Source organism: Odocoileus virginianus, chromosome 18, assembly GCF_023699985.2.
Source record: "Odocoileus virginianus isolate 20LAN1187 ecotype Illinois chromosome 18, Ovbor_1.2, whole genome shotgun sequence".
In the NCBI taxonomy this organism is placed as follows: Eukaryota; Metazoa; Chordata; class Mammalia; order Artiodactyla; family Cervidae; genus Odocoileus; species Odocoileus virginianus.
In genome coordinates this window covers 18,115,977-18,137,152 of record NC_069691.1, presented here as the reverse complement: position 1 = coordinate 18,137,152, position 21,176 = coordinate 18,115,977, and the positions used below count along the sequence as shown (strand labels likewise).

General features: G+C 44.8%; 1 protein-coding gene across 2 annotated transcripts in view; it reads right to left on the bottom strand.

Moving 5' to 3' along the window:
• DMRT1 (doublesex and mab-3 related transcription factor 1) overlaps positions 1 to 12,464 on the bottom strand; it is a 96,279-nt gene extending 83,815 nt beyond the window's left edge. Inside the window, exons 1-3 of one of the 2 annotated variants that reach the window (XM_070480404.1) lie at positions 9,842 to 12,464; positions 7,242 to 8,465; positions 3,631 to 3,814 (exon numbers count right to left, since the gene is read on the bottom strand). In XM_070480404.1, coding sequence (XP_070336505.1) covers positions 3,631 to 3,814; positions 7,242 to 7,568 — 511 coding nt within the window. In that variant the 5' untranslated portion in view covers positions 7,569 to 8,465; positions 9,842 to 12,464. Of the gene's footprint in view, positions 1 to 3,630; positions 3,815 to 7,241 lie in introns of both variants that reach the window. The other variant, XM_070480403.1, reaches the window with a different exon arrangement.
• Positions 12,465 to 21,176: the final 8,712 nt, after the last annotated feature.

The window sequence follows — 21,176 nt, the reverse complement described above, 5'->3', positions numbered from 1 at the left end:
TTAAATGCTATTTTAAAGAAATTCTTACCTCTAGAGATGTAATATTAATTACAAGTTTGTCAGTAGCACACTGGGGTAGGAAGTGGGACACCCCACGTGCTACATAAAACTTAAGGAACATCCTTCAACCTGTCTCATCTGCTTCACTCTCTCTCCCCCTCTCTTCCCCCTTCCCTCCCTCCCTTCACTGCCTTGTCTCTCTCTATATATACAGTTTAATTCTACTGGCATTTCTGTTTTTCTCTTGCTCATGTTCCAGTTCAGAAGTTCACAATCCCAGCTCAAGGGCTTTGGTGGAAGTCCTGTGAGTGATGATGATGGCGAGGCTCCTGCCCTGCCAGGATGAGCTGGGCTGGTTTGGGAGGGCCCATCTTCCGAGACGGACAAAGCCTCCTGCCCTCAGTTGAGCCCGGGGCACCACACACCACTGGCTTCCACACACCCTCCCTTGGAGCGTTGGTTCAAGACTCTGAAATGACTCCAAGGTCCATCAGCTCCAGGAGCGAAGAAGGGAATCTGGTCACATCCTCCTTGACCCTGAACCTTCTGTCATGCTCCTCTGCTGCTTGTATTTGTAACTTTCCCTATCACCACTCTGAAATGCCCTGCAAGAACTTCTTGGTCATTGTGAACTCCATCTAGCCTGAAATCCTTCAAGGCTTCACCATGCTGGGGTGTAAAATCAAACTCCGATGCCCCTTTCCATGAAGTGCAATGTGGGATACAGCAGGGAAAGCCAAGTTCACCCCTGGTTCCCAGCGAAATGCCCAGGACTGATGCTGATCCATCACGGGCCTGTCCCTGTGTCTCTCCCCGTGAACACCACTGGCTGCAGCTTTCTGTGCCAGCCAAGAATGGTGCTGCCTCTGACATGTTCCCATTTGCCCATAAACTCTAAATCTCATCTGATGATTAAACCATAAACTCTAATCACAACTGTCCGTTTTCCAAGAAAACACAGCAACTATTCCCACAGCATCCCTTCACAGGCAGGTGGCAAATCCGTGGACTCTGAGATGGGACAGACCTGGACTGAATTCCAGCTCAACTCAGCTTTATTCTGGGGCAGTTTCCTTACCACCCGTTTCCCTTATCTGTAAATAGGAATAATAATTCCTACTTCATAAGATGTTTCTGAACATCAAATGAGCTACTCCCCTCTCTACTCCTCTGGCACCCCCACCTCCATCCCCGTATCAGACCTCCAGCTGAATCCACCAGGTCTGCCCTGACCCGATATTATCTTCTGGTAATTAGATACAGCTTAAAATCCCAAAGTGCGAGAATCATATTTCTGATAGATATACCCCTTCCTTCTTATGAAAAGTAAAGTTCTGAAACTGCTATAAATGTATTTTATGCACGACCAAGCTAAAACAAGAAAATAATACCATTCCCTTTGTTAGCTAGAGATTCTGTAGCCCCTGGCACACACCCAGGGACAGGTACGCAGACACACCTATCTGCAGCAGGTAATGTAACTGTCTCTCACCTGTCTTCTTTGGTGCCCTCTAATCTTCTTCCTTATAATAATCAAGACTCTGAGGATCTTAAAAAGCCTCAAAGAGCTCATCCCTCATTTTTGGGAAGAGGAAACAAGACCACCAGAGAGCGTAAGTGACTTGTCCAAAACTGCACAGCTAGTTAATGACAACTAGGCAGCTGACAACTTTAGCCCAGTGATTAAGCACAGAAAACTAACTCTTGAAAAGTTTACTTAAAACTTACTCCAAGGTTACATTTCATGGAGCCTTAGAAGGCTCAAGATTCTGTGAATCTCAGCGTGTATGTTTAGTATGAAATATATGTCTTTATATTTGCCAATGGGATGTCACAGAGCCTAGTTTGGGGAGTTTCTTAGAGCCCCTGTATTTGAGACCAATGCCATTAAATGGAACTTAGTGAGAAATGGAAGCGCACACTATCCATATAGCCGGCTTTAGCTACATATGTGCCTGTTGAACATCTGAAATATGACTAGCGCAACTGAGGAACTAACTGTTTAAAATTTTTAATTTTATTTTCACTGTTGTAAAATACATGCAACATAAAAACAAACATCTCAACCACCTTTAAGAGCACAGTTCAGTGATACTAACTACATTCATGATGTATTGCGACCATCACTATCATCCATCTCCACAGCTCTTCCCATCTCCTGAAACTGAAACCCTATACTCATTAAACAATAACCTTTTATTCCCCTTTCCCCCCAGCCTATGACAACCACCAATCCACCTTCTGTCTCTATTATTTTGACTACTTCAAGTATATAAATGGAATCATACAGTATTTGTCTTTTTGTGACTGGTTTATTTCACCTAGCGTAACATCCTCAAGGTTCATTCGTGCTGTAGCATGTGTCAAAATTTCCTTCCTTTTCAGGCTAAATAGTTGTTTTGTTTTTTTTTTTTTACCACATTTTGCTCTTCTATTCATCTGTGAGTGGACACCTGAGATGCTTCCACATCTTAGCTATTATGCATAACGCTGCTATAAACATGGATGTAGAAATACCTCTTTAAGATGCTGTTTTCAATTCTTTTCAGTATGCATTCAGAAGTGGACTTGCTGGATCATGTGATAATTCTATTTTTAACTTCTGAGAAACCACCATACTGTTTTCCATAGCAGCTGTACCATTTTTACAGTCCTACCAACTGTGCACAGAAGTTCCAATTTTTCCACATCTTCACCAATATTGTTATTTTCTGGTTTTTTGATGGTAAGCATCCTAACTGGTGTGAGGTGGTATCTCACTATAGTTTCAATTTGCATTTCCCTAATGACTAATTCTATCAAGCAACTTTCCTTGAGCTCTCTACCACTTGTATATCTTCTCTGGATAAAAGTTTTAATTTTACTTCACTGTAATTAAATTTAAGTAGCCCAATGAGGCTAGGGGCTTCCATGTTGGACAGTGCAGCTCTAGAGCACCATGATTCTCGAGGTCATTCACACATCCAGTGCAGTAAGCACTGTGAGATTTGGAGGTAGATGGATCAGTTCAGATACTTTCTAGTTTGACAGATGTAGCCAGTCACTAAAACTTTTTATACCTCAATTTTCCAAAGTATAAAATAGAATTAACACCTCCTTCTTCTAAGAATGAAATGAATTAGCATACATCTATAGCCCCTGATATAATCTTAGGGCATGACAGAGAATTTAAGCCAATGAGACATGCCTTGCCTCAATTCCAGTGTCCACTGAAACTCAGAACCTAGAATCTGGTTTTTTTAGATATGCTCCCCAAGTGGACTGCAATCCTTCCCAGAGAAAGGACTTTCAGCTTTAGGAAACAAGGATTTTTGGCTCCCACCAGGAGGATCCCGTGAATGGAAGGGCTGACTGAGATGAATTCTGGACTAACTTCTCTGGCATTCTGTGATTTTTGACTCGGTCCAGATTTAGCCTTGGCAAAAAAAACAACAGGAAAGTGAAGCTGTCTAACTTCTGGTTCTAGAATTCGGGCCCACCTTCTTTGTGAGGCAGCCAAAACAGACCTTCAGAGGGAGGATCTTTTCAGAAACTCTCTAAGCTCTGCATGTGCTTTGGGGCTCCGAACCATCCCAAGTCTCTGTCTTTGTGGCCACACCCTTCTTCCCTCCAGCTGGCCCACAGGCTTACCTGAAGCTGCCGTGGTCGGGGTGCTGGCCGGTGTCGGCTGCGAGGAGCTGCTGCTCTCAGTCATCAGGCATGGGTTGCTGCCGCTGTTCTCTCTCTTGACGATCAGCTCAGCCGAGCTGGGCAGCGGGATGGGGTGACTGATCCCCAATTCCTCTTCCTGGGCCTGTTGCCGTCTCAGGGCCACCTGGAAGCACAGGGCAATGGGTCACCCTCCAGCACCCCAGAATAACTCCTACGGCTTCGCCAAAACCACTAAAGCCCCACTCATCCCAAACAGCTCCATCCATTACCTCCAGGGAGAAGGTCTGAGAATCCCTCATTTCTTTTTTTTTTTTTTCCCCCCTCATTTCTTTTCATAGCCACCCAGGTAACTCTGATGTGCAGCCAAAGCTGAAAAATGGATGAGAATCAGAGGTCCTTTAGAGCTTTGAGTGAGTGCTCAAAAACTTTTCAATAAACAAATGTGTACGTAGACTAGGAGGAAAGATTGGATGAGAAAGAGCTGCAGAGTCAGCAGAGGAATTCGACGTGAAGAGCAGAAGTCAGCACTGACAGATTAGGAAGGAAGGAGAATGGGATCACTTCCACAAACACGTAAAAGGCCGCTGTATTAGGAACCACGACCAGACCAGTGAGATACAGTAAAATTAGATTAGATTAGATCCCAAGGTACTCACTGTTTAAAAGGAGAGACAGGAAGCAAGCACGCAACTACAACTCAAGACAAACCGCGAACCACCACAGGACAGGCACAAAAGGGCTTTAAGTGCAAGGATGGGCAGAGGTGGTACTGGAACAGGGCGGTGCAGAGCAGCATGAGTGAAGCCTGACAGGCAAGGATGAAGAGGCAGGACTCCCCGAAACATGGGAGCAGGGAAGACTATGAAGGCAGGGTCTGCTCAGGAAACCCTCAGAGCCCTGTTCTGTGGGGTGGAGGGATCGTGGAGGGAAGGAACAGGGGCAAGGGGGCTGCAAATATGGTGCTGAAGTCCCTGGAAAAAAAGGTGGCGCTGGAGATGGAAAGAAAAGGAAAACGCAGGTGTGATATTCCCCAGTGGGGGCTGGAAAGGACCCAGCATACCTAAGACACTCCTCATGGTCCCTCTTCTTTTAAATAACAGGGAAAGAAAAATAAAAATAAATAAATAAAAAACAGGGAAAGGTTGAAAAGCTGTGTCCAAAAAAAAAAATTGTATTTTTGTTTACAAGTAACCAAAAAAAGGTGGACATTCTGTTGAAACTGACCACTGGTGATAAGGGAACAAGAAAGCAAAGCACCTGTACCTCAGAGGCTGAAATACAAGCCAAAAAGTTGACATCAAAATAGTGAACCAGAAGCATAACTACAATTTACAGGCTGTTTTAGGAAAACTGTAGTCTAAATTTAGAAAGATGATTAACTTGGAAGTAATTTTACTCCTAACAAGAGGAGTCTTCAACCCTTTAAAAAAAATCTTTGAATAATCAATTAAGATTAAATAATTAAGTTTAATTCTTGAATTTTCTATTATTAACCAACAGATTATTAGAAACAGAAATATTAGAATATCAGAAACAGAATATTTAGAAACAGAATATTAAGGATTTGACCACAAATGTTTAAAAGAATACCCATGAACTTGTGAAGTATGTCAATGCAACAAAAAAGTGCACTTTAGGGCCTGGTTTACACAAATCTCACATATGCACACAACATACAGACTATTATATAGTCCATAAACTAAAAACACTTTTACAAAGACCTCTCCAGGGCTCTTAGGAAATGCTATTTAAATAGGGAAGGTGAGGCAATTGATTTAAAATGCAATTATTTTAGGGTCTTATTTAAGATCAATTTCAAGCTATTTTAGAATGACTAAAAATGGCTGTTACACGGTTGTTTAAAGGATTTCACTCAGCACAGCACAAACCTTCTGGTGTGGAAAATATTGACGTTTTATACTATTAAAATAATTTTGAGTTCCTTTTGTTTTTAACATAGTCAACAGCCTCCTTACAAATTAGCACTCCTACTAATACAGCTTATTCAAACTTAATGACCCTACTTGGATGCATATTTTTCTTACATTTTGAGAAAAATCCCCCTCCCAAGCATACTCTCCACACTAAATATTAAAGCCAGCAGCTAAATATTCAGAAAAAAATTTCTACCTACAAAAACAATTAAATGTCATAGGTTTTTTTTTTTCCAGTAAGTTCACTGTGATGCATTTAAATGCTATATTCAGAGTATTCTTTTCATCCACTATAGATTAAGCTAAAAACCAACAAAGAAACCAAGTAAAACAACCTGTATTTCCATGACTACCCTCACAGTCTGTGAAGACCGAATCTAACTATTTTTAAACTTTTTTTTTAAATGGGTGTATATAAAAAGTATAATCTCTAAGAATGTGAAGTCCTGTTCAAGGCTCCTACTGGTATCATTTTCAGTGGAGGATATTTACCCGTTCCTAACCAAAAGGAGCACGTCGTTAGTAAACATTTCTTTGTAATATTTCATTGTAAATAACCTGTTTTAAAAGGATGGAACAACTTTTAACTGGAAAGAATTTGTATTATTCTCTTCTAAAAATTCTTTTAGGATACCAACGACTTTATTTCTGTTACGGTACAAAAGTACTGCCCTGCTTGGGACGCTTTAAAAAAACCCCACACACCAGGAACAGCAGACAAAACCTCAAATGCTTGCATTTTCTCCTCTCCGTGGATGTTTAAAATTCTTAAGTGTGTTTTAAAACATACTCAAAGTAACCTGTACTTGAATATCTTCGGGCGAGACAGCAAACTTGAAAGCGCAAATGAAATTTCCCTAGTGCTCAAAATGGCTGAGCCAGGATGCGCCGCGGCGAATACGAAAAAGAGCGCCAAGAGCATAGCCAGGACCACGCCGCGCCGGCGTCCGTTAGAGAGACTTTTCCAGAAAAGCAGTCTCCCGCCGCAACGCTTTATCCGCAGAAGCTGCGGCCAGCCGGGTCTCTGCTTTCCCCGAACCCAGCACCCCGAGAAGGCACCGTCCAACACCCCCCCCCCCCCCAATTATAAGGGCACCTCCCTGCTCGGGGAGGAGTCAGGGATCCGAGGGGGAAAGACCCCCAACTCTGTTCAGAGTGAGGTCGGATGCCCCCGGCTCCCCGAAGGGGCAAACACCACAACTCGCTGCTGGAGGCGGAGTCAGAAATCCCGGGGACCCTTTCCCCAGCAGCGCGAACCCCGCAACTCCCCGCTGGGCGATGAGTTTAGGGACCCCGGGGACTCCCAAGCAGAGCGAACCCTGCAACTCTCAGCTAGCTCTGAAAGAGGAAGTCAGACAGCCAGAGGATCCCCGAAGGGGCGAACCCCACCATTCCCGCTGGGTCAAGGATCCGGAGCTTCGGGAGCCGAGTGAACCCCGCACCTCCCTGGCTCCGCCTGCGGCATCGGAGACGAGTCCAGGCCCTCGGAGCGCGGCGTCCGCGGGTGACTAGGACCCCGGCCCCGAGCGCGCAGTGGCTGTCGGCAAGAACAGCCACTTCCTTCCGAATCCGCGCCCCACGTGGCGTCCCCGGGACCCGAGGGGCTTTACTCGAAAAATTCGGGGCTGAAGCCCGGTTCCGGACGCCCGCACTCACCTGCGCGGCCATCACGCGTTGTCTCTCTGCGATAAGGTTGCATTTCTTACACTGGCAATCCCGCCACATGCAGAAACGCTTGTGGCCCTTGAGCGGCGACGCGTAGCCGTGGTTGCGGCACCGCGCGCACTTGGGCAGCCGCGGAGACTTCTTGCCCGACGCTCCGGAGCCGCCGCCGCCGCCACCGCCGCCGTCACCGCCGCCGCCGCCGCCGCCAGCGGTCCCGGGCGGCGCCCCGGCCGCTCTGCCGAAGCCCCCGGGCTTGCCCTGCGGTGGTGCCCCCGGGGTGTGTGGGGCCTCCGACGGTGCGCCATCATCGTTGGGCATGGTGCCCCAAGGAGTAGCGCAGACTCTCTGGTAGCTGCAAGCGGGGCACCCGGCCGACGGCGAGGCTGGCGAGGAGGCGGCGTAGGACGCGTACGTTCTGCAGCGGGAGGTGCAGCTGGACTGGCGAGGTCTGGACTCGCAACGCCCAGAGAGGTGGGGGGTTGTGCCCTCTTTTTACGCGCTCGGGCGCGCGCGGCACAGAACTTTTGGATACTTTTCAGAACGTTCCCGGGACTGCCTGGGCGGGAGAGAGCGCTAAGGAGCGCCGTCACGCCCACCCAGCCCCCAATTCTCGCCCCTGTGTTCCCTCTGCGTGCAAGCTTGCAGAGGCTGCAAACACCGAGGGCACTGCTGGAGGGCTGCTGTGAGCGCACGCGTGGAGCAGAGGCGCTCCCCGGGGCGCCCAGGCCAGCTGCCAGAACACGCTGCACGAGGGAGCTGCGCTCCAGCTCAGCAAGGTAGCTGTGCAGGCTGATGGGAGGAGGTGCAGACCCCGCTCTGGAATCCTCCCGCTCCCTTCCCCCCAGTGACGCCCTTCTGCAAGTTCCGTAGGACCGACTTTGGCAGAGGCCAGCTCAGAAAGCAGTTTCTTCCTCATTTAAGATAAGTCTGAGGCTGAAGGCCTGAACAAAGAGAAACCTCTGCCCTTATATCAGCAAATAAGACCCACGGTGGGAGAGTGGGTCCATGCGCACCCCAGATCGGACCTGTTCTCCAGTTGCATCTTCCTGCACCCGCGTTCACTTGCTCAAGAGATTTCCACCTGCTGGCTGCATATGACTTTCAAATCTAGAGTTCTAGTCCTTACTTTTCTCTTCAGCGGCTTACAGCTTCTTGCCTTTGAAGCAGCTTCACTTAGGATCTGCAAGCACTGGAAATTCGGTCTTTTAATAACCTCTGTTGGAGTTGCGAGGGACAGAGATGAACACATTTATCAAAATTCATTCCACACTTAAGATCTGTGCATTTTAATTATACCTCCAAAAAACCCAAATCCTCTTACAGCCTTCCCCTCACTGCCACTCCCCACCATTCTTGTCTTCTCTCTGCACTTGCATAGCAAATCCAACCCATTCTTCCTGCACACACAAGTGTCCCTCTCAAGCCAGCCCTCCTCATATCTGAATCTCTGCAGTAGCATCTAGCTGGTCTCACAGTTTCTTAGTCTTCCAGTATATTCCATATTCCATGCACACAGCAGTTGGCTCCTGAAATGGTTTTGTGTTTTCCACATGAAAAAAAGAAGCTAAGGACCCGAGGCTGCATCTTAAAGGACTTCGAAAGATCTCCCTCTGCATTTTTCAGCCTCATATATTGAGTAGTTTACCCGTCCGCTTAGAGGAGCTTTTCGTTGATTTTTAGGCACCCTTTTTGTTCAGTGCCGTGTCTCTCACCTTGGGATGGCCATTGTCCAGTCGGGGGTTGGGGGCTGCCCTTCTGTCTCTCCCCGGCTTGACTTGCTTCTCCCCAGTGTTGGCACTCTAGTTCCAAATTCTCGGCCCTGACAGGAGGAGTTAGGTCCCCAAAGGATCCTGCCATCCCACTTGACTTCTCATCAAGATGTTTGTCTATTGCCCCTCTCTTTTAGCAGATGAGGCTTCCCTGATAGCTCAGCTGGTAAGGAATCTGCCTATAATGCAGGAGACCCCTGTTAGATTCCTGGGTCGGGACGATCCCCTGGAGAAGGGATAGGTTACCCACTCCAGTATTCTTGGGCTTCTCTTGTGGCTCAGCTGCAAGAATCTGCCTGCAATGTGGGAGACCTGGGTTTGATCCCTGGGTTGGGAAGGTCCTCTGGAGAAGGGAAAGGCTACCCACTCCAGTATTCTGTCCTGGAGAATTCCATGGACTATATAGTCCATGGGGTCGCAAGGCACTGGACTCGACTAAGCAACTTTCACTTTTTAGCAGATTAGCATTTTCAGCCCTGAGCTCTGAAATCTAGACTGCCTTTCCCATTCTTATTCTGAGGCCCCTCTCACAGGCTCTTTCCCTCAGCCTGGATTTTCTCCATTAGTTTCCTCACTCTGAAAATTATTTCCTAAAGAAGCATCTAGCTTTACACGATACCTCATATCCTACCCATCAAGCCAGCAAAACTTTACTTAGGACAGGGGCCAGGATGCAACCATTCGTCTCAATCTGGAGCTTGTTAAATGATAACCACTATTTTGTTCAGGAATATCCATCAGACTTTCATTAAAACACACATACCAATTACTGTTATCTACTATTTACTTTTCTTTTTCCATATTTCCATTTTAATACATTACCCAAAGCTGCATCACTCTCAAGGCCAAGTCCAGTTCCAGAGGATGAAGTCAATGCCAGAAGCAGCAGCTGTCAAATCCCAAATTACAGGCGAACACATGTTTCTTTTTTTTTTTTTTCACATGTTTCTTATGAGCATCCCCTCACTAGAGTCTGTGGTGGAGGGACTTAAGCCTCCTACAGGAAATTTGGGGCTAGGAAACTGTGTGACCAAGATATTAAACATAAAATGTTGTGATGAAGTTAATAACCTAATAAAGTTTCTATTCACAAACCACAGAGAAGGTACCAGACACAAGACAATACAAAAGGAAAATGGGAAGACCTCAAGGATGAACAGAGTTGTCCTGAATATTTTGAATAGTTTGGCCCTGTTGTCTCCTTTCTTCCCTCTCTTCTTTCCAAAACAAAACTCTGAAGTATAATGGTGCAGATCTGTACTGATCTGCAGATTTACTGAGGTGCAGATTTACTGAGGCAGAAAGACGTCCAGGGCATACTGATAAGTGGGAGGAAGAAGGGAGTTCAATTATAAAACATGGCAGGGTTAGGCAAAGACTTCTTAGATATGATGCCAAAAGCACAAGCAATGAAAGAAAAAAATTGATAAATTGTCTTCATCAAAATTCAAAACCTTTGTGCTTCTAAAGATATCATTAAGAAAGTGAAAATATAGGACATATCTGATGAATGACTTGTACCTAGAATACATAAAGAACTTTTGTGATATAATAATAAAAAGATAAACCAACTGAAGAATGGGAAAATTTTTGAATGGATATTTCACCAAAGAAAATATTTGAATGACCAATAAGCACATGGAAAGATGTATGATATCATTAGTCGTTAGGAAAATGCAAATCAAAACAATGAGATATCACGTCATACCCACTAGGATGGCTATAATCAAAAACATAGACAGTAGCAAATATTGGCTAGGATGTAGAGAAACTAGAATTCTCATGTATGGCTAGTAGGAATGCAAAATGGCACAATAATTTTGGAAAATTTTACCAAAAGACCCAACAGTTTCATTCCTAAATATCTTACCACAGAGAAATGAAAACATGTCCATACAAAGACTTGTATGTGAATATCATAGCAGCATTATTCATTTGAAACAATCCAAATGTCCACTAACAGGTGACTGAATAAAACACTGGTATATTCACACAACGGAATATCATTCAGTCATCAAAAAGGATGGTGTGTACTGACACATGCTACAGTAAGGATGAACCTTGAGAACATTATGATAAATAAAAGAACCCAAATTCTTTTGTATGTCCCCAATTATACAAACTGTCCAGAATAGGCAAATCAATACAGAAAGAGCAGCAGTTCCAAAGCTGGAGTGGGAATGGAGAGTAAGTACCAATGTGCATAAGGAATCTTTGGGAGGGTGATACAATGATCTAAAATTGGATCATGATAATGGTTGCAAAACCCTGTAAATTTACTAAAATAGTTGTATGGTTAAAACAAGAGAATTTTATGGTTTATATATTATACTTCAATGAAGCTATTTAAAATTTTAACTAAAAAAAAAAAACTCAGGATGTACAATATGGTTCCATTTCTGCAATAGGACCCAATGTGTATTAATATCTGCTTTAGTAGTTTATTTAATTCTCCATGAGTTATAGGACTATGGGTGATAGTCTCCTTACACTTTGTGTGTTTCTTTGAGAACAGACCCATGTTCTGGTGTCCTCCCTCCTGTCTCTTCCCTTGTAGCCAGGTAATAAGAAATGACATCTGAGCTTGGGCCTTGCAGACTCTGTCAGCCCTGTGGTCAACCCCAGATCACCAGCATTCTTAGCATTGGACTTTGGAACCCAAGCTGGTCTCACAATGAATTATTATATGTTTTGCTTTCCAGTTATCACAGTTCTGTAATACATCTACTTTGTTTATTATCTGATTTTTTAAAAACAGGCATTACTGTCACCATCAGAAACAATACATTATTTTCTTGGTGAGGCAGTATAGCATCATATTAAATGTTTGGCTTTGAATACCAACTATGTGATACTAGGCAAGTTTCTTAACCACTCTGTGACTCAGTCAGCTCATCTGTAAAAGGAGATTAATACTAAGAACTACCTCAAAGGATTTTTAGGCTTAACTAAGTTAAAACTCACAATGTGCTTAGAAAAGCATGTAGCACACAGTAATATGTATGCCATTACTATTATCATTCACATATTTGAAATTTTAAAAGAGTAGTGAAAAAGCACATGGATATAACCTTCACTTACTAGAATAACTTAGGAGGAAGGGAAGCTGTATTAGAAAACACCAATGATAAATTTCATCTAGTTTGCACTGTGTCCACACAAAGTTTTCGCCCCAGTTCTTGGTACAACAGCTCACAGGGAAAATTCTCTGTGATGCTTCTAACTATATATACAAAGAAAGACAAAATATTCAGCTAAAGGGTCTGCCATGTGTGGAGCCTGGCCTTGCGAGTCAGTTGACCTTAACAAATGATCTGGTACCTGGGGCTGGTCTGAGCAGGAGGCATTAAGGGGGAAGTGAGATTCCTGGGGCTTGGGGCATTTCGTGAAGGAGAACCCTGTGTGAGAGGGAAGGCTGAACAGGACTTGAGTAGGCACAAAGGTAAAGAAAAAAAAAAAAAAGATATTCTAGGTCGTGGGAACCAGGGCTAGATGGCGGGGCTCTGGGAGTAAGTTGTGGGCTGGGGGAGAGGGCACAGACATGCCAGTCTGGAACAGTGGAATCAAGCTAGAGCCAGTGGGAGATAAGGCTGGAAAGATAATATGGCACCTTGCCTGCCAGGGAGGAATTTGGCTTCTGTCCTATAGGCAAATGGAAAATGATGGAGGTGTTTGTCCTTGAGGTGTCTGAAGAATGAAAATGGTGGGTCTGCCAATCTCTGTGTGATTTGAACAAGCCACTAAGGTCTCTGAGCCTTCCTTGTATAATTATGAGGCGATGACAGTTTCATAGGGATCCAAGCTATTAGAAGATGCTTGGAACCATGTCTGCCACACAGAAGATACTGGATCATTGCTTATAGCTGATCCTAACTGCAGTTTGGATTGGAGGAGAGGAGAACTCTGAAAGCAGATAATACGGCAGGGACCTAGTTGTTCAGAAAGATGGCTGTGCCTGAGGCTACAACAGTGAAACCTCATTACCATTCAATACTCCTCTGTGCCTTCAGGTCCCACCAACATCAACAGAGATGATGACAGCAGTCAGAATCCTGGAAAGGGTGGGACAAACGAATACAGGCCTTGCAGTCAGGTTGCCTGGGTAGAGCCCCAACTTTTCCACTTACCAGCTGTGTGTCTGTAGGCAAGTCACTTGCCACCTCTGTGCCTTCCTTTCTTCATCTGGAAATTGCAAATAAGCTGAGAAGTCTTGTAAAGCTGCAATGATTGATGTATGTAAAGGGTTTCGGTGAGTGCCTGAGAGAGAATAAGCACCATCTAAGTGTGAACCATTGTTGATTTAGAATTCTCTGGGAGGAATTTTGAAGCATACATAGAAGATGAGGGGAACAAGGAGGAAGGTATTAGGGTCCTGGCAGTTTGCTACTTCCTCTCAAGAAAGCTGTTCCCAACAAGGTCAGTAACTAGGAGCTCAGCCCAGAACCTGGAAATAAGTGACAGGGCCTCTGAACAGCAAATATCCGTCACAAAGCATATGATCCTCACATGATCAGAGTATCTGGAGCCAGTCTCTCGGGCTCTTAGGAAGACAATAAGAGGACACTTCAAAAGCAGCAGGTGGGCAGAACAGCAGGGGTTAGAGGGAGGAGACAGCGCAGCCACAGGGAGGGAAGGCTGGTCTGTGGTCCCCAGGATGGAGGTCTACTGCCTGCAGTTGACCTTGGGAATATACTGCTTAATGGCTATATAATGATTGATTTTCACAAGTAATGCTCAGTGAGTTATCAACAAAGATTAAATCATGTTCAGTTCCTTCCCCTCTGTTTAATAAGAGTAAAAATACTCTAGTTTTCCCCAATAAAAATAGTTAAAATGTAAGTTTTGACATTTAAATAAGAAAGCTTAAGTTATTTAGAAAATCACTGAACATGATACAAGTGAAATGAAGTGATCCAGAGTGATTTATCAAGTAGCACAGAAATATATAAATGAATATAATTACTTGTTTTGTCATTTTATAGTTAAAGGCAGTTTTCAGATAATTTGTGTCAGTAATTGCTGTGATTGTTCATTGTTGTGTTCATTGTTGTTCAGTCGCTCAGTCATGTCTTACTCTTTGCGACCCCATGGACTGCAGCACGCCAGGCTTCCCCTGTCCTTCACTATCTCCCAGAGTTTGCTCAAACTCCTGTCCATTGAGTCTATGATGCCATCCAATCACCTCATCCTCTGTCACCACCTTCTCCTCCTGCCCTCAATCTTTCCAAGCATCACTCTTCTCCAATGAGTTGGCCCTTCACATCAGGTGGCCACAATATTGGAGTTTCAGCTTCAGCCTCAGTCCTTGCAAGAATATTCACGGTTGATTTCCTTTAGGATTGACTGGTTTGATCTTGCTGTCCAAAGGACTCTCAAGAATCTTCTCCAGCACCACAATTCAAAAACATCAATTGGCGCTCAGCCTTCTTTATGGTCCAAGTCTCACATCCGTACATGACAACTGGAAAAACCATAGCTTTGACTGACTATACAAACCTTTCTCTGCAGAGTGATGTCTCTGCTTTACAATATGCTATCTGAGTTAGTCATAGCTTTTCTTCCAAGAAGCAAGCCTCTTTTAATTTCATGGCTGCAGTCACCATCACAATGATTTTGGAGCCTGAGAAAACAAAGTCTGTCACTGTTTCTATTGCTTCCCCATCTATTTGCCATGAAGTGATGGGACCAGATGCCATGATCTTAGTTTTCCGAATGTTTAGTTTTGAGTCAACTTTTTCACTCTCGTCTTTCTACCTTCATCAAGAGGGTCTTTAGTTTCTTTTTGCTTTCTGCCATTAGATATCATCTGTATATCTGTGTGTTAGTTGCTCAGTCGTGTCTGACTCTTTGTTACCCTATGGACTATAGCCCGAAAGCCAGGCTCCTCTGTCCATGGAATTTTCCAGGCAAGAATACTGGAGCAGGTTGCTATTTCCTTCTCCAGGGGATCTTCCCAACCCAGGGATTGAACGTGTTTCCCGAATTACAGGCATATTCTTTAGATAGTGAAGGACAGGGGAAGCCTGGCGTGCAGCAGTCCATGGGGTCTCAAAGAGTAGGACATGACTGAGCAACTGAACAACAATGAACACAACAATGAACAATCACAGCAATTACTGACACAAATTATTTGAAAACTACCTTTAACTATAAAATGACAAAACAAATAATTATATTCATTTATATATTCCTCCAGTATTCTTGCCTGGATACTGCTACTACTGATAAATACTGCTTCCAGTTGGTAATATGGTTATTGCTAGAGTTGGCTGCTATGACCTGAAGGGCCAAAATACCCTTAACCAACCATGAAGTCAGGAACACTTTAAGAACATGTGTCTGGTGCCAGGAAAACAAGACAAAGCAGTGAAATATACCATCATAGGAAACATCAGTAACAATTCAGTTCAAGAGAGATGTCTCCAGTTACTGCAGGATCCATTTCCAATTGAGAGGTGACATTAAGAGTATAGAAGAGAGTGGGGAGGGTGGCTTCCTGGAAGAAGCAAGCTTTCAGGAGAGCAGTATTTGGATTAATGAACCAAATCATGAAAGGATGGTAAACTGATATAAACTAGAAATAAATCTCCCAAGAGAGGGCTGGGACTGTCTCAAGATGGGGACACTCTTGCAGCCTCGACTCTGTCCTTAAGTGTTCATTCCTGGAATGCTCATCTCCTCCATCCCTAACATTCCTCCCTGCCCTATGCTGTCCTTGGTGAAAGCATTCCTCCTGCTTTCCACAGTTTCGAAGCCCAATGAAGCACTTCTTTGCTTCCAGGAAACTTACTGAGAGGAGGCTGGAGCATTTTTATTTATTATTACTTACAAACCCCAATAAAAGCTGGGAAAAACAAGGAGATGATCAGAGTGCCAACCTACACGCTCTGGTTTGTAAAATGTCATCACTTATGTCTCTTTCTGAACACCCCAAGGAAAAGGATCCTTGTCTGGGGCCCTCTCAGTAGGTTTGCCTCAAGTTATGTGTGCCATCTTGCATTTTTACACCGCTGGGAGGGACCCTGGGCCCAGCTAGAAGTCTCCGCGCCCATTTCACACCCCATTTCCTGTCCGGAAAACCCTGGGGCTTCCCCAGTGATTGGCAGGCATTGTCAGTGCTCTCCCGTGCATGTGGTGAGCTCAAAAGGATCTACACGTGGGAATGTGCAAACTCTTGGCTGACCCTGCAGGAAGGGGGTGGGGGGAGCACGTGGTAGAGGGTGGGATGGCTATTCTTGTACCTAGAGAGTACTGTTGGACCTCTATGTGTGGGTTTCACAGCCAGGTGTTCGAAGGGCCTCCTGTATTCACTGGACTGCATCATTTTATATAAGGGACTTGAGCATCCTTGGATATTGGTATCCGCAGGGGCTCCTGAAACCAATGCCCTGGGGATACTTCCCCAAGTTCCCTAGTTGTACGATTTACTCTTTGAAGTAGGGGTGCCAGATAAAATACACATAGAACATCTTACATTAAAAAAGATTATTCTTTGTTTATCTGAAATTCAAATTTAACTAGATGTTTTGCATTTTACTTTGCTAAAAAATGGTTACCTTAATTTTATGGGTCCTTGGAAGCACCATTTCCCCAAATTCTGTTAGAAGTAGAAAGAAAAACCTTTGCACCAGCAGTCCTCCAGCTAACAGGCCTGAAGGCCAAATTCAGCTGACCACCTATTTTTGTATGGTCTGTAAGCTAACAATGGGTTTAACATTTTTTAAGGGTTAAAAATAAATGGAAAGGCAAAAGTACAATTTTTGTGACATGTGAAATTTGCAAGACATACAAATTTCAGTGTCCATAAATAAAGTTTTCTTGGAGCACATCTACTCCCAGTGTTGTGATGTGCTATTACGATTCCTGCCCATAGCGTTTAGAACAGAACGTGTGATTTGTTAGAAACAGGGAAAGAAAAGATGGAGTCACAGCGGCCCGTGTGGCGCCCATCTTGATTGTTTGTAAATGTCTGATGTCAGACTTGGAATCTGTAATTTAGAATAAACTGTGAAATTAGGTAAGTTGTTTTGAAAGGTCCGCGGAAAGACTTCGGGTCCAGACTGTGCACTTTGCTGGGGTGTAATGCTGCCCCCTGGGGGCTGTGCCTCACTGGAGATGGGGTCAGAGTGCACGTGTGGGGAGGAGCCTCCTCCGAGGGCAAGTCCTGCGCCCGGACTCGGCCCGCCTTGGGAGCTTCCGGTGGGACTCGCGGAGCCGAAGCTGATTACTCAGAGAGCCGGCCCCCACGCTCCTTGCTGAACCGCAGGCGCGGTATGCCTGCCTGGAGGACGCCTCCCTGCCCTCGCCGCTCCTCGGGGCTGTGCGTGAACTCCTTTATTCTCTTTAATATTGGGTGTGATTAATTTGAATATATTGAGTACAATAAACCAAGCAATTCGAGCGTTTTCTGCAATTGGCTCCGGTCGTGTGTTGCGACCTCGCAGTCCCCAGGCTCTTACCTGTCTCGCCGCTTTGCCTGGAGGCACCGGTCCTTTCTGCACTGTTTGTAGCTGCCCTGCCGTTGGAGATAGAAGGGCAGGAGTTGCCCCAGAGGCCATAAGGCTCAGGAACCCTAAAATAGTTACTGTATGGTCCTTTACCTAAAAAGTATGTGGAAAACAAATTTATGGTTACCAAAGGGGAAGGGGAGGAGGAGGACTAAATTATGAGTATGGGATTAACAGATACACACCACTATATATAAAATAAACAACAAGAATTTACTGTATAGCACAGGGAGCTATATTCAATATCTCCTGATAAGCTCTAGTGGAAAAGAATCTGACAAGTACATGTATATGTATAGCTGAATCACTTTATTGTACACTTGAAACTAACACAATACTATAAAGCAACTATAATTCAATTTTTTTTTTAAGTATGTGGATCCATGCTGTAAGCTTTCTTTTTTTCTTTTCTTTCCTTTTTTTTTTTTTTTTTTTTGAGGCCCTGGTAGTTTTCTTTTTTAAATGAAAATGTTCAAAACGGGGCAATGGATTTGGAGGTATACACAAGGTCTTTTGTGAATGGAAGGCTTGGTGTAAAATGGTGGTCCTGCCTTCGCCCTTCAGACCTTCCCCTACCGGCACCCCTAGACCCTTACTGGCTGATGGGTTAAAAGATAAACAAGGTGATATAGACCCTTTCTTGGCAGAGCTCATGATTACAAGGAGAGATAGCTGTGTAAATGAAGTGTTCTTCTGGAAGTGTCTTAGACCTGGGGAGGAGAGGAGAGCTATGTGACAGCCTAGCCTTACTAGGCAGGAAGGAAAAGCAAGAGCATCTAGTTCAGACCAACCTGAGGATAAAGATTGGTTGGGCATGTATAATATATTCCAGAAATGAAGGAGTTAAGATTGGCTGAACCTGAGGGGCAGGGGATGACAGGTGGGGAACAAATGACCAAAGATAATAAAGCAATGTTTAACAAAATTCACATAGAGCTTTCTATATACCTAACGCTGTTGTGTTTTCCATACTAATTCATTTAATTATCACAGCAGCCCTAGATATAGTCCTGTCATTGCTGCACTTTGTAGATGAGAAATCTGAGGTATACACCCAGGTTAAGTGATTTGCCTGATCTGGGGAAAAAACAACAATGACAAGGAGAAGAGCAGGAGGTAGATGCAGGTTCACTTTCTTAACCATGCTAGGAGGGGTGGGGTTGCTCTTCTCTTGTTCCCCCAGTAGTGGCCATGCGGACAAGTGGGTGACGGGAATGGAGAGGTGGGATATTTGCGAGTTCCAGGACAATCCTGGATAACTGTGCGAACGGGTGATAGCAACTGAATTAGGGTGATCATCACTGAGCAGTCTTGAAGAAACATCGAGCGAAACAAAGGGGCAGGAGATTCCTTGTTAAGTGTGATACAGACTAAATGCTGAAGAAAATCAGAGAGGAAGATTCCTGCTTATGAAGGAGTTATGACTGTTGTCAGAGGAGTTGGCCTTTGCGCTCATTCTTCAGACACTTGGAAATAAGGAGGTGTGAGTCTTCAAGAGCATTTTCCACCTTTTTGTTCATTTGTTCATCACAGCTGTATTTCCTGCACCTAGACTAGCACCTGTTATGCCCTGAAGTGTTAGTCACTCGGTCGTGTCCAACTCTTTGCTACCCCATGAACTGTAGCCCACCAGGTTCCTCTTTCCACAGAGTTCTCCAGGCAAGAACTGGAGTGGGTTGCCCTGCCCTTCTCCGGGGGATCTTCCTGACCCCAGGATTGAACCTGGGTCTCCTGCATTGCAGGCAGTTTCTGTACTGTCTGAGCCACCAGGGAAGCCCAGTGTCATGCTCTAATGTCTTATTAATATTTGTTGAATGCAGGAGTGGATTTTAAAATATATATGTATGCTTGCATAAGTAATATGGTCACATGGTTCAAAAGTTAAAAGATTCAAAAAGCTCAAGAAGGAAGTCTCTTTTCACCCCTGGCCCCAGTCACACAGTTCCCTTCCACACAGGCAACCAGGTTTTATATTTTTTCGGATTTCTGGCAAATAGATGTGTGTGTGTGTCTGCTTGTGTTTATTCTCCACTCCCTCCCACACACATACTTTTCATACAAATGGTAGCATAACATACACACATGGCTTTTGTTCACTGTGTGTATCTGGAGATTACTCCCTGATAGCCCATTTTCCATAGCAATGGCATCAGCACGCCACACTTTCTGCAGTCACTTACACTGCACATGCAGGTCTTTTTCTTCCGTTGCTCTTAGAGGTAGCGCTGCACTGAGGAATGTGTGAGTGTTGAATGGGGAACCTCTGGGCTAAGGAAGTGAAGTGACTTAAGAGCACTTTTTCAACAACTTTAAAAAGTGCTCACCATTTTTTAAAGATTGGCCAGAAGTCACCCACCACCATGGTTGTGAAATCCCCACTTTTGGAATCTGACAGCTCCATTAGGGACCTGGAATATCGAGTGAAAGATAGTGGGCTGGCTCTGCTCCTTATGACTCGCATTCCTTTGGAAAAGCTACTGAAATCTTCTTCAGTTTTCACATCTGAACTGTGGATAGTGATGCTCTCAGGCTACAAAGGTTAAATGAGATGAGGTAATGCACAGATGCAGCCTGCCCAGGTGTGTGGTACTCAGGAGAGAGTCTCACCTTCGTTGTGCTGCCGTGCTGTGATCCTCCGAATTCTCTTTCCTGTTCTTCCTTTTGCCTCCTTATTCCACCTGCTGTGACCAGAGCAACTCGGTGATCTGGAGAGCTACAACACGGATGAGCCTTTCAAGCCGAAGTGAAAGAAGCCAGTCACAAAAAAACACCTGTTGTAGGAATCCATTTATATGAGACGTGAAGAAAAAGGTAGATCTAGATTGATGGTTTCCTAGGGCTGGGGAATTGGGGGGAATGGGGAGTGACTGCTAACAGGTCCAGTATTTCCTTTTGGGGGTGATGAAATATTTTGAAATTGATGTGGTTGCACAACTCTCAACATACCAAAAACATTGAATTGTGTGCTTTAATGGGCCAGTGTTTTGATACGTGAATTATACCCCAATATTGCTGTTTAAAAATGCCCTGGCAGAAAAGTGAAATAGAGGAGGAAAGAGGGACAGAGGGCTCTGAGGCAACATAGAGAGAGGGCTGCATTCGAGGGCCATAATGCTACAGCAAGAGGCATCAACAGACCTGACCTTCAGTCCCGGCTCAGCCTCCAGCTGGCTGTGTGACCCAGGAAAAGGCCCTTCGCGTCTCTGTGCTTTGTCTCATTAAAACACAAAATGATTCAAAATAAGGAGGTGGAACTTGATGACCTAGGGTCTCTTTCTCATCTAAAAGTTTACAGCTGGCCCACTGCCTGGGGCTGGGGGAGGAGAGGTGAGGGGAAGCCAGAGATAGGAGGACTGCAGAGATCCTGGCGGGCCTCCCCCTCCTCTCTTTGCCCTGCTCTGCACCCTGCCCTGGCCTTGAACCTGAGGCCTTTGCTCAGCTTCCCCCACCCTGGAAGTTCCCACATGCAGAGGAGAGTATGAGGGTGGGGTCGGGCCAGAGTCAGGAGGAGGCCCAGACAGGAGCCACACTTGCAGATATTACCCCATTTTCTACTCAAAAGTTATAGTCTTTGAGAAGGAGGGAATTTAGGAAAATGAACGCAGAGTCAAGGTAAATTCTCCAAGCAGAGAGGTGGCAAAGATAACTTT